The sequence below is a fragment of the Colletotrichum chrysophilum genome (assembly GCF_026319265.1).
Source record: "Colletotrichum chrysophilum strain AFK26 chromosome Unknown scaffold_42, whole genome shotgun sequence".
NCBI classification, from domain to species: Eukaryota; Fungi; Ascomycota; class Sordariomycetes; order Glomerellales; family Glomerellaceae; genus Colletotrichum; species Colletotrichum chrysophilum.
This window is the reverse complement of record NW_026517329.1, coordinates 28184-43494: the sequence shown is the minus strand read 5'-3', so window position 1 is coordinate 43494 and position 15311 is coordinate 28184. Positions and strand designations below refer to the sequence as shown.

General features: G+C 51.1%; 2 protein-coding genes across 2 annotated transcripts; both read right to left on the bottom strand.

Annotated features, from left to right (window-relative positions):
* Positions 1–698: 698 nt before the first annotated feature.
* Positions 699–2474, bottom strand: COL26b_005921 (uncharacterized protein; the record flags this gene model as incomplete). Its single annotated transcript, XM_053178756.1, has 4 exons — positions 699–1194; positions 1254–1832; positions 1888–2309; positions 2361–2474. 4 exons carry the CDS (start codon positions 2472–2474, stop codon positions 699–701), a joined length of 1611 nt encoding a protein of 536 aa, XP_053037227.1.
* A 1287-nt stretch (positions 2475–3761) lies between these two features.
* COL26b_005920 (uncharacterized protein) lies at positions 3762–4905 on the bottom strand (the record flags this gene model as incomplete). The annotated part of the gene is made up of 3 exons (XM_053178755.1): positions 3762–4104; positions 4159–4536; positions 4604–4905. The coding sequence occupies 3 exons, from the start codon at positions 4903–4905 to the stop codon at positions 3762–3764; spliced, it is 1023 nt and encodes a 340-aa protein (XP_053037226.1).
* Between the last annotated feature and the right edge of the window lie 10406 nt (positions 4906–15311).

The following is a 15311-nucleotide window of genomic DNA, read 5'->3' as shown; positions in this document are numbered from 1 at the left end:
GCCTTTTCCACCATTGTCGACCATTCGAGCCGGAGACCGGGCGCGGCTTGCGGGTAGAAGCGGATATCGACCAAGTGCGGCAGGCTGGCAGCCGTCAAATTGAACACATCAGCTGGGGTAGATTGGAACGATGGAGCCGAGAGCACAACAGCTGTCCCGCTCGTTCCTTCGCGCTTCGGGCTTTCGTGCGTTCGCTTTATCGCTGCTGGTGACGTCGATGGTACAGTATGCAGGCGGGGTGCGGTGAGGTGCGGTATCCGACGGCTCGCACTCGCGCCCTTACCCGCCATCCGGCTGTGCTTAGGTTGGTGCTGGTGGTGTTTGATGAACCACCCATACCCGCCGCAAGCTGCGCCGGGAGCTGCGTTTCGGTTGGTGCTGTTTGGGTGTTTATCTATTGAATCCGTCAGATTTCATTTTCGGGGAGGGATGGGTCGGAGGAGGGGCCGGATGTTGGGGTTTTAGATCCCGTGAGGTGCTTCGGATGCGGGGTGTTGTTGTGGTGGTCACTTTGGGATGAACTGCTCTACGTGTCTTGGAGGATTGTGTAAGAGAGATTTTGGCTTGTGAAAGGTTTTGGTCTAATTCGTGATTTGGTTCATTCGGTGAGAATGATAGATCGTAATATAGTCGTAGATGTACATGATGTCATAAACCTCGTCCTCGTAGAAACTCCAGACTCCAGCTGCGCATTAACCTCACGCGTTGAACGGAAAGCTATCCCACTGAAAGATATTCAGACTCTCCCAGTCGATACTCAAATCATCATCGTCAAGCTGGACCTCGGGCCAGCTACCCGGGTCCCCCGCGCCCAGCCCACCACCGCTCGTACCGCCCTCGCCGACCACGCCCTGCTCGAACCGTATCAGCGGCCAGAAGCCGGTCTCATCCTCGCCCTGGTGCCTCTGAGAAAACATGTTGCTGCCGCTGCTGACGGAACACGGCGGGTCGAGGCTGAAGAGCTTGGAGACGTAGCGGCTGCCGCCGACGGGTGCGGGCTTGGCGCGCCGCTCGGAGATGGCGTTGGAGAGGGAGGTGAGGATCTCGAGGTAGTGCGCGGCCTGGTGGCTCTGGGCGGCGAGGAAGGCGAGGACGTCGATGGCGCCCTGGAAGGCGCGGTCGGTCTCGATGTCGATGGCGGACTTGGCGAAGTTTTCGACGCCGAGGACGAGGCCTGCTGCGAAGACGAGGGCTCTGTTGGTGGTGGTTAGTGATTGTTGGATTACACGGATAGACAAGGGGGAGAGACATACTTCATGATACACATGCTCCGCTGCAATAACCCCGCCTTGAGCGCATCGGCGCACGTCTGGGCGAGATACACGGCGGCGTCGATGCAGGCCGCGGCGAGAGGCGGGTGGTGGATCTTTGCGTCGGGGCGGTTGCTGTTCAGGGAGGAGATGAAGATCGGGCGGGTGGCGAGGGTTACGGCGAAGTAGTATAAGCAGGAGACGTGGATCTTTGCGATGGCGACGCGCTGGGTTGACGAGGAGGAGTCTGACGCGTTCTCGGACGGCTGGTGGTGGTGGTGGAGGGAGCCCTTGAGGGACGGGGGCAGGCCGCGCTTCCAGGCGTCGATCTTGAGGAGGAGGTGCTCGACGATGGTGGCGGAGACGTCCTTGTCGTGGTAGAGGGTGTTGTTGATCTCGTTGATGATGTCAACGATCTCGCAGGTCGCGGTGAGGCACTGGGTTGCGTAGTCGTCGGGGTGGGGGGGTAGTTGGTCGAGGGCGGCGCGGATGTCGGTCTGGACGCCGGCTGTGGCGGCGGGGCGGCCGAGGAGGGAGTTGACGAGCTTGTCGAGGATGCGGACGCTGATCCAGACTCGTAATCTGGTGGGTATTGGTTAGATTGGTGAGGGAGGTTGAGAGTGAAAGGACGACGTACCGGAGTTGGCCCTTCTGGTCCGGTTTGCCCATGAAGGAGCTGGGACTGTGAAGGCCGAGAGCGAGGGCTGCGCGGGCGGCGATGGAGAGGTACATGTAGGCCGTGTTCCTGCGGCACTCGCCCAGCATGTAGAAGGCCATCAGGAGGAAGAGTCGGACCATGTGAAGGTCGGGGTCCTCGAGGAGCTCAGCGAATGCTTGGCGCTGGGCCCGTCGGAAGCAGCTCCGGCCGATGGTTTGCGCCTCGGACGCACTGCTGCACTGCGCGCCTATCGCTATCACCATTTCCCGGATGGGATCGGGAAGGATGTTGGGCGGTGTTGAGGGACGGTCGTCGCATGCGTTTGTTGACGACTGGCTCTGAGCTAGGTGATAGAGCTGCTGGCGTTCACTCGGGTCGAAGATGTCGATGAGGCCTTCGGTCTATTTCGTGGTGAGTTGCTTGTGTGAGAATATGAGAAGGAGTTTACTTACTGCAGAGTAGTAACAATGCAGATACGCCAGCTTTTGCTGCACGTTCAGTTCAACTGCGGTTTCTGCCGTTGGAGAGGTCGTGGCGCGTGTTTCTGGTGACTCGACTTCGAGCATCGTCTCGGTGTCATCGTTGTGTGAGAACGGAGAGGGCCCGATCTGCCCAGCCACGACTTGACGGACTGTTTGGAGGAAGGATATCGCTGCGGCGCCTCCCACGTATACTGTTCATGAAGCGTGAGCATGTATGGGAAGTTATCGTGAGACCTCACGCACCTTGTTCACCGTGAAGACTTCGAAGCATTCGCGACGGGTTTGCAAGCAAGGATGGATCCGTCGCAATCTGCGTTTCCCTCGGCGGCGTCAAAGGCCGCGGGTCAACATTCATACTCGTCTCTTCATCCTCCTGCTGAGAAGCGGGAGGCGACAGACGAAGTTGTCTTTGCCCATTCCCATTCCTCCGCGACCGATCCCTCGGTGAAACCGGCGAGCTCACCGAAACCGTGATGGACTCATTATCCAGCGCCGGCGTCGCGCGGGACCTCCTCGTCCCTCCGCTCGCACTGCTTTTTGAAATCTTCCTTGTCCTCGACCCTCGCGGCAGCTCCGTCATGCAACAATCCCGCTCCAGCCCGCGGCGCACGCATTGCGTACACGGCGCGGTGCCGCTGCACCTCTTCTTGGCCTCGCGACAGAAGCTGCAGGCCTCCGCGGCCCTCTGGCGCAGGCTTTCAGGGACTTTGGGGCGAGGCATGGTGGGATGTGTTTAGAAAATGCGAAACGACTAGCACGAATGGCGAAATCGCATCCCTTGAATTTCATGGAGTAATGGGAAAAGGAAAATCTGGGGTTTGGAGGGGTGACTTACACAGACAAGCCTTCTGGATGGGGTCGGCTGCCGGCTTCCGGGGGGGGCGCTGGATCTCCCTGCTGCCGGTACGGAACCCCACTACGGAAGTTCCTAACGAATTCCGGACCCCATACCCCACACATCATCTGCCAACGTCACTGCGCCCCGGTTGATAACGAAGATTTGGGGTTGAAGGATTTTGGGCACGTGGGCTCAGTAAGAGCATGCAGGTAGAGATGGCTAGTCATCGTTTACAAGCTCTGTGCTGCTGGAGGAATGGCGCCGCATGATGACGTGTCTAGCTCTCTTGAAGGGGGTTGTACACGACGAACATGTGCAAGCCGGTCATTGATGGGAGGGTTTCTTAAAAATGGGACTATTGATCGAATTTATAAATCCCATGTTTATTTTGCGGTCATGTATTATCGGACTTTGGGAGGGAGTTTCCAAAATGTTGGAATTCTCATCATACTCAATGAAGCAAGGATATTTCTCTAAACTGCAGTTAATGCCACAAAACCCGTCCATAACTAAGTCTTGGATATTTCCATATTCTAATTTGCCAGTTTCGCCTCGCTGTCCTTGAACGCCGGCAGCTTGAACAGCTTCTTGGCGTTGTCCCGTCCAATCTTCCTCTTATCAACAACGTTGATGGGAAGAGCATCGTACCAGTCGCAACCATCCGCAAATGATTCGAACGGATAATCAATAGAGAAAAGAATTCTGTCGGCCCCGACTTCCGTGAGGCAAAACTGGAGTGTCGTTGTGGAGAAGTGGCCGCTGGTGGTGATCCAGAGGTTGTCCTGGATGTATTCGCGAATCGTCTTTTTGCACGACAACCCCAAAGGCTTCTTAACGTCCTCAAACCAATGGTTGATGCGCCAAGCGTCAAAGGGGCTCGCAATCGTTAGTTTGAGGCATTCAGGATGCTTGGAATGTTGGGAAACTCACATATGCTCGCCAAGATGGCCGAGGATGATCTGGAGCTTGGGGTGGCGGTCGAAGACGCCGTTCGTGACCATACCAAGCACGTGCAGACTAACACCCTGCGCAAAACTCAAGGGGGGACCAATAAGCCATGAGCGCTTAGCCCAGAGCTTCTCGTGGATGGTGCCGGTCGGGTTTCTGGGGTGCAGGTAGAAGGGAACATCCAACTCAGTCACGGTAGACCAGAACACGTCCCACTCAGGGCCATCATAGAAGATCATGTCATCTCCATCAGCACCGGCACGCTGAGTGTCGTTGACGAGAGCGCCAAGGAATCCGTATTGTGTCACACAGCGTCTGAGTTCATCTGCAGCCTCCTGGGGATCGTGCATGGAAAGCGTGCTGGTACCGTATTAGCTTGACGCCGTTTCTTTCTTTTTCCCCAACGCTAAAATCGGCAGGAACTCACGCAAACGCGCCAAAACGGTTAGGGTGCTTCTTGACTTCTGGGGCGATGTAGTCGTTGATCTCCTTGGCCAGGATCTGAGCCTCTTTGGGGTCCCAGATGTCCTGCACGCCGGGCGCGGTGTACGACAGGATGGTGAAGCCGACGCCGTGCTTGTCCATGTAGTTCAGTCTGATGTCGGCGACATCTGAGATCTCGGCGGCGTGCTTCTCGGGGTCGACGGCGAAGAGAGATGCCCACCAGCGGGTCTTTTCTTGGAATCTCGGGAGGGCGAAGGCCTCCTCCAAAGCGATCTTGCCGAGCATTTTGAAGGTTTTACTAATTACGAATAAAGGAAGATGAGATCGGGTCCGGCAGGTCGTATGAGATTCACAGGAGGATAAAGGGTGTAAATGCAGATGAAGTCAGATGAAGCCTGGAATGAAGCTCGACTACTCTGGACACGCGGATGACATTTATATGTAGATGTAGCTCCCGGTTGTATGCGACCTCATCATCACACATAAGCCGAAACGGCCGTGGGATGACCGCTTGGCACAGATGCTTCCCCGTGGGAGCCCCAATTCCCCCTCTCTCCCACCGGAGACGCGACTATGCACCGGGCCGCCGAGATTCTTTCCGCGTCGGGTGCTTCATGACCCTGTTCCCGGTTTGCTTTCAGGGTAGCTTTGACTTGGATTGCAGAAATAGTGGTAAACCAGACTAGTTTGAACATCTCTTGGGAGGTTCCGTCCAGGTGTTCCGCATGGTCGGGTAGCGCACCATGACACGGTGCGGGGTCTGCTGCGGGTACGGTCGTCTGTTCCCCTTAGCCGCCTGGATCCGTCACTGAGTCGTTCTGACTACGGCTTCTCTGTAAAATGTTTGATGGCAATTGAACATACGAATCAAAATCGTTCGCGATATCTAGCGTCTGAGACTTGGTGGAGTGATCCAATGTTGCGATACGCTGGGAACGACATCCCCACACGGCAACAAGAGACTGACTACGCACAGCCGGAATACTACCGTACTACCGTTGAAGAGAGACTTTCCCTTGTCATTTACACGAAATTAGCGAACAATAGAAATTGACACGACTAGATTGATACCTAAAATATCGAAATTTGATCGTTCGCGTCGAAACTACCTTACTTTACTAGGTATCGAAATCGAATGCAGATTGCTCTAATCAATTAAACATGATATTGCACAATATGATTAATGCCATTCCAACAGGTAAACCCTGGAGTAACACTGACATCAATCATAAAAGATAACGTTTGTTGGACCTTGGTACACTCTCTTTGAGTAACAGAACCAGTTGAGCATTCCAGCGATGAAAACACCACCCACCACTACGCAAGCGTAGTCTGCAAATATGTCAGCACCTCACGGCGATGGACAATGTCAAGCCTTGGAGGGCTTACTGAAGTTGCTGTTGTCTACGCTGCGGGAGCTAGGTAGCAGGAAGAAAGTTGATGTGACCACCGTGAATGACAGCGTTACACAATTCGCAACCCAACCAACCCAGCTGGGAGGATGAAAGGTTCGAGAGCAAGGGAGAGCCTTCTTACTGCGGCGAATCCAGATAATAAAGAAAGTAGGAAATGCGATTGTAAGTTGCTGTAGGATGACTGTCACACTAACGATTGAGTTGAAAGCTGCGCCTCACGTTAGACTTTCCAATGATGTTAACGTATGAAGAGTTGGTGACACTTACCTTGTTGTGAGAAGAGATTGATACATCCAATAAGAAACAGCACACAATACTCCAGGATAAGAGAGTTGACTGGTACGTTAAGCGACTCGTTGATCTGCGACAGATGTTTCCCCAAAGGCAAACCGCCGTCTTTCCCGAGACTCCACGTCATCATGGAGGCGACTTGAGCACAGACGACGCTTCCAATAGACAGAAGAACAATCGTCACCAACGTGAAAATTACGGGCACCAAATCTCCTGACGAAACCTGTGGCCAGATGGTGTAAAGGGGAAAGTTGGACGTATTGGCAAGGACGGCGGGATAGTCGGTGATGCAGTACAACGTCGCTAGGAGAAAGGCAAGAGAGGTGACGAAAGATATGACGGAGGCTGTTATGATGGTGCGAGGGACCACGTGTCGAGCGTTTTTGACTTCTTCGACTAGGTGTACGGCGCCATCAATGGGACAAAATGCCAGCACAGGTGCCGTCAGGCCGATGAGAAACTGGACGCCCGCAGACCAGCCGGATTCTTGGGTATACTCGGTCCACACCACAGAGGAGGGCTGCTTGGTCTTCTGCATCACCAGCGTAGTGATTAAGAAGGCGAAGAATGCCCCTAGACTTAGAAAGACTGTGTTGTTCAGAAAAGGTGAGATACGATCGATACCGAAGCATGTGTGGACTTACATCCGCCAGTATAGAATAGTGAGAAGAGTCTTTTCCCGCATAGATTAAAGAGACAAACCAATAGATTGACACCCTGAAAGCAAAGAAACGGCATCCAAGAGCTCTGAGAAAAGTTCGGGTTCCAATGCAAAATGAGGGCGTGGATGCAAGGCCAAACAGCGCTCGTGCTGGAAGCAGACATGGCAATTCACACGAGAACCAGCTCAGGAACCCACAAGTGTAGCTCTGATATATGCGATCAGCAAGGAAGCCATCTGCAAATGCACGAGTCCAGACCCACCGTGAAATTGTTTACAGCCTTCGGTGCCAAGATCGAAGTCCAATGATACTGTCCACCAGTTGTCGGATACGCAGAAACCAATTCTGCAAGTGTGATACTAATGCAGCTGAAGATAGTCGTGACTACAATCACACCCCAGGCTGTAACTGCAAGGCCATACCCAATCGAGATGGTAAGAGTGACTGCGACGACGAGCCAGCTGTTGCTGACGTTGAAGCCCGCTGAGAGAATCCCGAGCCAATTCAGGTCTTTGCGAAATGAGTTGTCGACTAGAATTCCATCATCGACTGAGGATGGACGAGCAGTGTCATCATGCGGGACTGATTGGATGATCCTGTTAGAAAGTCTTCGCTGGTGGGGGGGATGGAAAGTGATATGCTACCGTCTGATGAACCGCCCGAGCCCTTTGTCTTGGGTGTATGGAATTTCTCAGTTCCGTCGATCCCCATGTTTGGCAGAGATTGCATAAAATGAGAATGGTTCTGAAAATACCGCAACCTTTCCAGTACCAAATACGTCAGGGACTGGCAGCAATGTACTGGAAGGCGCTGCTAGGCTTATATCAATGCTGGAAACTAGCTTTAGTTACACAATCAAGGGTTTTGATCTTCGGAAACTCGGAAAGCTCTTATCAGCTGGAGGTGACGGCTATCTAGCGCGCATTGGCCCAAAATATCACACTTCAGCGGATAGACGGCGAATTGTCTTTGCTGTGGACAGCGGACTCATATCCCCAAAGCCACGGGGGGAGATGCGGACATGTTGGATGGCCGCGGAATGCAGTATTCGGGTGGTCAGTATGCGAGTAGCTTGCATGCTTAACGTGAAAGCTCAGGCTTCGATCTTCCGCTTCTTTTTTGTCATCTCTCTTGCCGTTGTGATTGCTATTTTCGCCAAGTCCGTTGGTTTTACAGTTCCACCGCAAATGCCAGAAAATGGTATTGACTTGGATCATACAATGGCAATCACGTTCACAAAAGATGCGAATATTGCTCCGAGCCCAACAACTGGTTGTTAAAATATGAAGGCGCTGTCTATCATGTTCTCAAATTCCTTTACGAGCCACATAGTACTCCCTATAACTAGACTCATATCCTAAAATCCACTCGCCAATAGAACCCATGATGTTCAAGAAAGCTCGACTTGCAACCTGGCTCAGCCAACGCGTCGGTAATCTCAAACCCAAAGGAGTATTGGCATGCTTCAAGAACACCATCAACTGGAAGATGCTCGGGGTCTCGCCAGCTCTCTTGCAGTCGTCCAAGTACCCGAAGAAATTACGAAAGAACCTTTCTTCGCCTTCAAAATCTTCAGGCGCTAGGTTTACATCGATAACGAGCGGATCAGTGCTCGATGCGTTCTGAAGTGTGTGAAACTCCATCTTTGGTATGATTGCCGTTCTGGGGGCGGTGGGATCTGCGGCCGATATCGTCTTCCAGGGGGCATCTTTGGTATTTTTGTAGAGGTGGCACTCCCCGGAGACAATTTTGAAGTGCTCCGACTGGTAGAGATGGAAGTGGAATGGGGGATTCACAATTGACGGGCTGAGGGCATCGTAAGGTGGATGCGAGTTGCGCAGAAAGTATTTCGAGCCTTTGCGGAACTCAAGGCATGACTTCCCATCCTCGTAAAAGATGGGATTATCGGCAGCTCTGTTTAGTCTAGGTGGCGGGGATGACCTGAGAAAACTGAGCATAATGATGGCGGATCCTTCGGATTGGAGTAGAATCAGTGACGGGGTCAAGGGTTGCCCCCGAGAATGAAAGACTTGTATCTTAACATGAAGTAGGCATGTTATTTGGTGCGCAAATCGATGATCGATACGGACTCGGGGGCCGAGGTACGCGGATACCGGCCTGTGTTCAGGCTCATGGCCCCTCGGATTCTGGAAACCGAGTTTCCGCCCCGCTTTGGAAATGCAAGCATGCCGGCGATCTTGTCTTGTTAAGCCAAAGTTGCCTCGAGCCATTTTCAATGGACCTTTATTTCTGATTTGAATGAGAATTGGCATAATTTTCTTTGAATTGTATTCAAAGGAGGAAACTATAAATCATGATGTCAAATCGGGAGGATCTGGTTGGCTCATCTGTTGCTCTTGTTGGTGATGATGAGCGGATGCAGTCGAGCATCAATCCTTATCACAGTGGGAAAGGTAGGGTTCAATGTTGGCATGAGACATATGTTTTTAGCACCAGTGACCCTCATTCTGGACAAATTCAACGGCGCCAAAATGATGATAGTGATCTGAAATGTCACGCACACTGATGATTGATCATTATCACCTTATTCCTGTTGTTGTCAAATACGCTCTAGATCAGGCGAGATAAGTGTTGCAGCTTTAAGCGTGTCTTGCCAGGATCATGTACTAGCTTTGATCAAGCTAACGCACGCCTGGAATGCGGGGTAACAGGGGCAAAAGATCACTGTTCTTATCTCTAGGTGAGGTAATGAGAGCGAAATGGCCTACTCACAACCGACTTGTTCGCCCTGGCCGAGTCTTGATGGAATCTCATTCATTTCTCTTCAAGTCACGTCGTTCATTTTTGCAAAGCACGACCGTATTATCTGGGATTGTTATTTCAGTTTATTGACCAGAACCCTTCTTCCTTGTCCACTAGTGGAGTATGATGCACTCTCAGTCATCCCGGTCTCTCCCAGCGGTCCGTCCCCTCAATGGCTCACTTGGCGTCTGTCAATTGAATCTTTGCTGACGCCTGTCACAGTGCGACCTTTGCCACGAACGAAAAGTCAGATGTGACCGACAGGATCCATGCTCAAATTGCGTTGATGGCAAGGCAAACTGCACACGACTTCGCCCGCGGCAATATGCCCAAGGCAAAACGGCTGACAGCATCGAGGCTGTCCTGCAGCGCATGGGAAAGTTGGAAGAGATGCTTGGCAGGCAGCTTGTAGCAGCTCCACCTCCCGAGCCAGCACAGACAGCAACTGCGGCCACGATGGAGACATCATCACTGGATACGGAGCCATCTGCAGATCGAGGGCCACGGCGTCGACGTGCAACATCCATCTCCGTTGCACCCGAAGACGACCTTGCGCCAGCCTCACCCTTCAATGATGGGCGGGGAGATGCAGGTGCTGCGTTGTCGACACAGGCTCGCAGCGTTGAGGACGGAGAGAGTTCTCAACCTAGGAAACGATCTCGAACCTTTGGTCCGCCTGACTCCGAGCATCGCGAGGAAAATGGTGCAGCCGCGGAAGAGGCCCAGACGCCGGAAGATCGTATGCTTGCCTCGATTGATCTTGATCGTTATCTCCAGCCACCCAAAAGACGGGCCGGGCCCAATCTGAGTAGTGAAAGACAAGAGGTGCTCGAGTCAGCAATCTCGTTGGCAAGAAAGGCTATGCGTGAGCCAGGACTTCACACAAATTTGGACCAGCGAGTCAACAACTACGATCCCAGCATGTATCCAAGTTCTTACACATGCTGCTGAAAGGTAAGATTATCTGCATCTACTGTCTTGATTTAACTTAACGCCCTCGATAGAGTGGAGCCATAACGATTCAGTCAAGTATTTCATGGAGACATTTGGCTGTCTTTCGCCAGCTACCGTGGAGACATACGCACTCGACCTCGTAGACTGCATCGTACACGACCAGCGTCGAGCGCAGTTCATCATATGTGTCAACTACGCGGCCTATGCTTTCATCAGTTGCTTGGAGTCTCCGGCAACCATGCGGATGCAGAAACAGCTCGCGCGCTCAAAGCAGAGATTTCGCGACAATGTTGTGGCTGCGCTTCAGTATCTTGACACCACTCCCAGGCCGGATGTACCGTTGCTTAACGCCTTGCTATCCGCTGTACGAATCAATCTCCACACAACATACGATGACGTCGTCACTAACGCAGAATAGGCAATGCTCATGCAAGACACGGGCAACATGCGACACTGCTGGAAATTGAACACTTTAGCTTGCAAAGTCGCTGTGTTACTGAAAGACTGCGCAGTCATTGATTTAGACATTGACGATGATGACTCCTTGTCCGAGCTGCAAATTTCCTATATCAAATGTTTCATCTTCGACACTTCACTTTCTGCGAACATGTATCAGCCTGCGTGTCTGGCCAGTCTAGATATCAACGAAGGTCTTCTGACGAAAAGAAATGCGGGACATGCCATGCTCAAGACTCTCCTGTCCATTTCATTCGTCTCGAGAAGTATCATACTCGAGACGAGGAAATGCGCAGGGCCCAATCGAGCCGCTGGTAGGATAGACACTTCTTGCGTTGGTAGGCTCAGGGACAAGATGAGACTGATACGGGATCAGATCAAGTTTGTAAGTCACATACCATTCAAAATGTTTTATCAGCTTTACGCCTTTATAACCCGCGAAGCTAAATAAAACCTTATCAAATTCAGCAATTGCAGTCTTCTCGACCCGATGAATTCTTGATATTCGAGTGGCAGACAATGGAGTGTATCTATTACTCGTTGATGACTACTATCAACCGGCTCAGCTCCACAGCTAACGATGATGCGTCAAACAAAGAGTGCTTAGAAGTATCTCGCAGATGTCTTCTTACATTAAAAGGTCTTCTGGACACAATATCACGTGTGAAGCAACCGGATAGGTTTCTCAGTTCTTTGGCATGGTAAGTTGCTCAAGCCAAGTCCTTTTCATGCTATGAACTAAGTCATGGAATGTAGGGTAGCGCCATTGTTCCCTCTCCGACCTATCTACTTCGTGTTTCGCAACGTCATCGAATCTTTGGACGCACTAGATCTCAAAATTCTCCAGGATCTTGCGAAGGGTCTCGACGGTCCTGCAAAGTCTCACCACTCAATCTTAGAAGTTCAGCGCTTGTGTACCTCGTTGGTCAATCTTTACACCGATTTCTCTGAAAAGGCTGTCTATGCCTCCGACTATCACAGAAGCAGGCAAAACTCTGTCGATAATACTATGCTAGCCACGGGTGGAGATGAGTCAAGGTTTAGCGCTAGGCATGGTCTTGAAAATAACTACCAACATTGTACGGGGCATTCCAATCGGGTTGAACCGCCAAGAGATGGGGTTGACCAGTACGGTGGGCAAGGTGTCTTCGCTACACCTGCATTTTTTGATGTCTCATTTCTGCAACAGAGCGACTGGGAGCTGTTTTATGCGCAGCCAGAGGTCAGTTTCGCCAAGGATGTTTTCGATCACGAGGCGGCAGGCATGCGAACTGGTGGAAGTTAGGGAATTCCCCGTGTCTGAACCTTTCTCAACGTAGATAGCTGTCTACTGTCTTTAAAGCTTTTTCCGTCAAAAAGGTCAATGAGACCTTCCGCTGCATTCTCGATTCCCTTCGTGCGACTTTCAATGGCCTTCAATGTGCCGTCGGCAATCCATTTCCCGACCTTGACTTGATGCTCTGCCCTGTACTTCCCACCCATATCCTCATCAAAAACGCTGAGTTCTTTCCATGTGATCCTCTTCCCAATGATTTGAGATGTTGTTCGGATGCCGTATTGTCTATCGACGGGAATGTTGTACTGCGATGCGTAACCGCATGCAACTGTTATTAGGAAAGCGTCAGTTGAGGAAAACATCACCAGGTGGCACGCTATAATGAGTGACAGGAGCTGGTCACATCAGGCAAAGCCAAACCCACTTCTGCACCCAAAGCTTGGTCAAATCCAAGGAAGGTTCAATAAGGGAGTAGTACAATACCTTGGCTTAAGGTATGCAACTCTTGAGCATCGCCTTGCGGAACCAACATTGGCGATATCTCTCGACAAGCTCGATGCTACTCGACATGGCCCGCCTGTTCTCACTCCTCCCGGATCAGAACAATTAGAGAAACATTTCATTCAAATGGAAATCCCTGGCTTTGAGAAGCCGCCCATGTCAGATTTGCATGGACTCAACTTGAATGTCACATTACCAGTGGAAGGCGGCCACAAGTTGCCCGTTGTCGTGTATGTTCACGGTGGCGGGTTCGTTTTCGGCTCTGGAAGCTATTCACACTACGACCAAAGTAAGGTCGTTGAGCTTTCTTCGATCATGAACCAACCGATTATCTCAGTCAACATCAAGTACGTCAGCGAAAGATTCTCGATGAAGATCATTGCTGAGACTCAAACACCAGCTATCGTCTGGGTATAGCCGGGTTCCTATCTTCCGAGGGGCTTACAGCGGCAGGTATTCCTTCTAACCGGGGGTTGCTGGATATGATTGTTGCGCTAGGATGGTTGAAGACATTCATCTCGGGATTCGGAGGGGATCCCGACAATATTACGGCAGTGGGCCAGAGTGCTGGTGCTGGTAAGCATTCCGAAGAATGGCTGGGTATGAGTTTTCTCTAAACATTGAATTTAGCTTCGCTTTGTTACCTGCTTGGTCACGAATAGCCTTTATTTAGACAAGCTGTGCTTCTGGGCGGCACATTTCTCATGATGAGACCGCGATCGACGAGGCAGGCAGAGGTGCTGTATGGTGAGATTATTGACACTCTTGGATTGACTAGTATGTCACCGAATGAGAGATTGAAAGCGCTGCTTTCAATGCCTAGCGACAAGCTGGTACCAATGACTCCCGATGTTGTTCGCTTGGGGCCCGTCATCGATAATAGCGTCATTCTCCAGAAGCCAATCTTCTCGAACCTGGCCAACAATGAGTTGGTCCTTCCTGGAAAGACTTGGTGTCAGAAAATATACTTAGTGCAGAGTGAATTTGATGTAAGTATTAGTCGAAGGATACGTTGCTCTCACTGACCACATTTAAGGGATCAATTTTTGATCAGGTAAACCTTGGTTTGCGGCCGCCGGGCGTCGGAGATGCATTTCGTCAACACCTTGAGGACTCTTTTGGCATAAAACGAGCTGCTATCGTCATAGAGACTTACAAGCTCATGGGAAACATTCCAGACTCTTTGACTGTTGAGAACATAATAAATCTGATTACAGATATCATGTTTCTCGCACCAGCAATAGCGCTCAGCGAAGCTTGGGTTGGACGAGCAGTCTTAGGACTGTTCAATGAGCACAATCCATGGAACGGGCCTTACGAAGGCAAGGCAAATCATCTTCTGGACGTCGCTCTTCTTTGGGGAAACTGTAACGGGGTTTATGAACAAAAGAACTGGACTGTTGCCCGAGCCTTGGCAGAAAGCTTTTTGTCATTCGTCAACAACAAGGTTGACCTTCCGCTTTTCGATCAGCAGGAAAGAGTGACTGTCTTCGGGCCAAGTGATGAAGATGTGTCAAGCACTATAGTAGGCTTGAAGGACGAAAAGGCGAAGAGAAGCCGAGACATCTTCAAACTGGCGGCAAACGTTGGCGGCCTAGACGCACTTCTAGATTCAGTCCAGAGCTTCTTATCCAGCTAGAAAATGATGCAGCCATACCAATATTAAAATTGCAAGAGATGAAGATCAGATGTCATGTGTTTCATTAGAATCTAGGAACGGGGAATCAAGAAAGTGAACTTGAAGCAAGGTAGAAGAATAGTGACGATGGTACAGGTGACGGAAGCTTCCGCAGAAGAGCCAAAGGAGACATAGTCGCCATATAGCACTTGTCACAGGCGTTTGAAGCGTACATATGAAACTCTTTGGTCAATATAGAGCTTCCGATGTGTCTGTAATTCCATACCACTTTAGATAATTATTGACATCGACGAATGTATCTCATACATCGTCTACTGAATTTCTAGGGCCATCCTCGCGACAGGTTATCAGCAAGCAGCTTTCAAGAAGCTGATCGAGCGTTTTGAACGTCAAAGTCTTCATAAAGGTGGGAAGATTAGTTCCCGGGCCCGATGCCATACCTATCATTTGCGTGCAGATGACCGAATTGAGATCTTCCTTGCCTGAGGGGAACAATTGATAGCAAGCTTTGTTTGATGGCAATTCCGTCGTCACATTTTGTCGGAGAGTCTCAAGGCTATCATGATGAACCCTTAAAGGCTTGCCTGTTGCAGAGCTGGTTAGTATTTCACGCAGATTGTGTCTTTGCGCCCAAAAGACGACGGAGTCAACGAAATTAGAAAGCACTTACCCCATTTGCTTTCCACAAGAGCTACTAGCTCATTCAATGTCATTCTATCACCCACGAGGCTCAT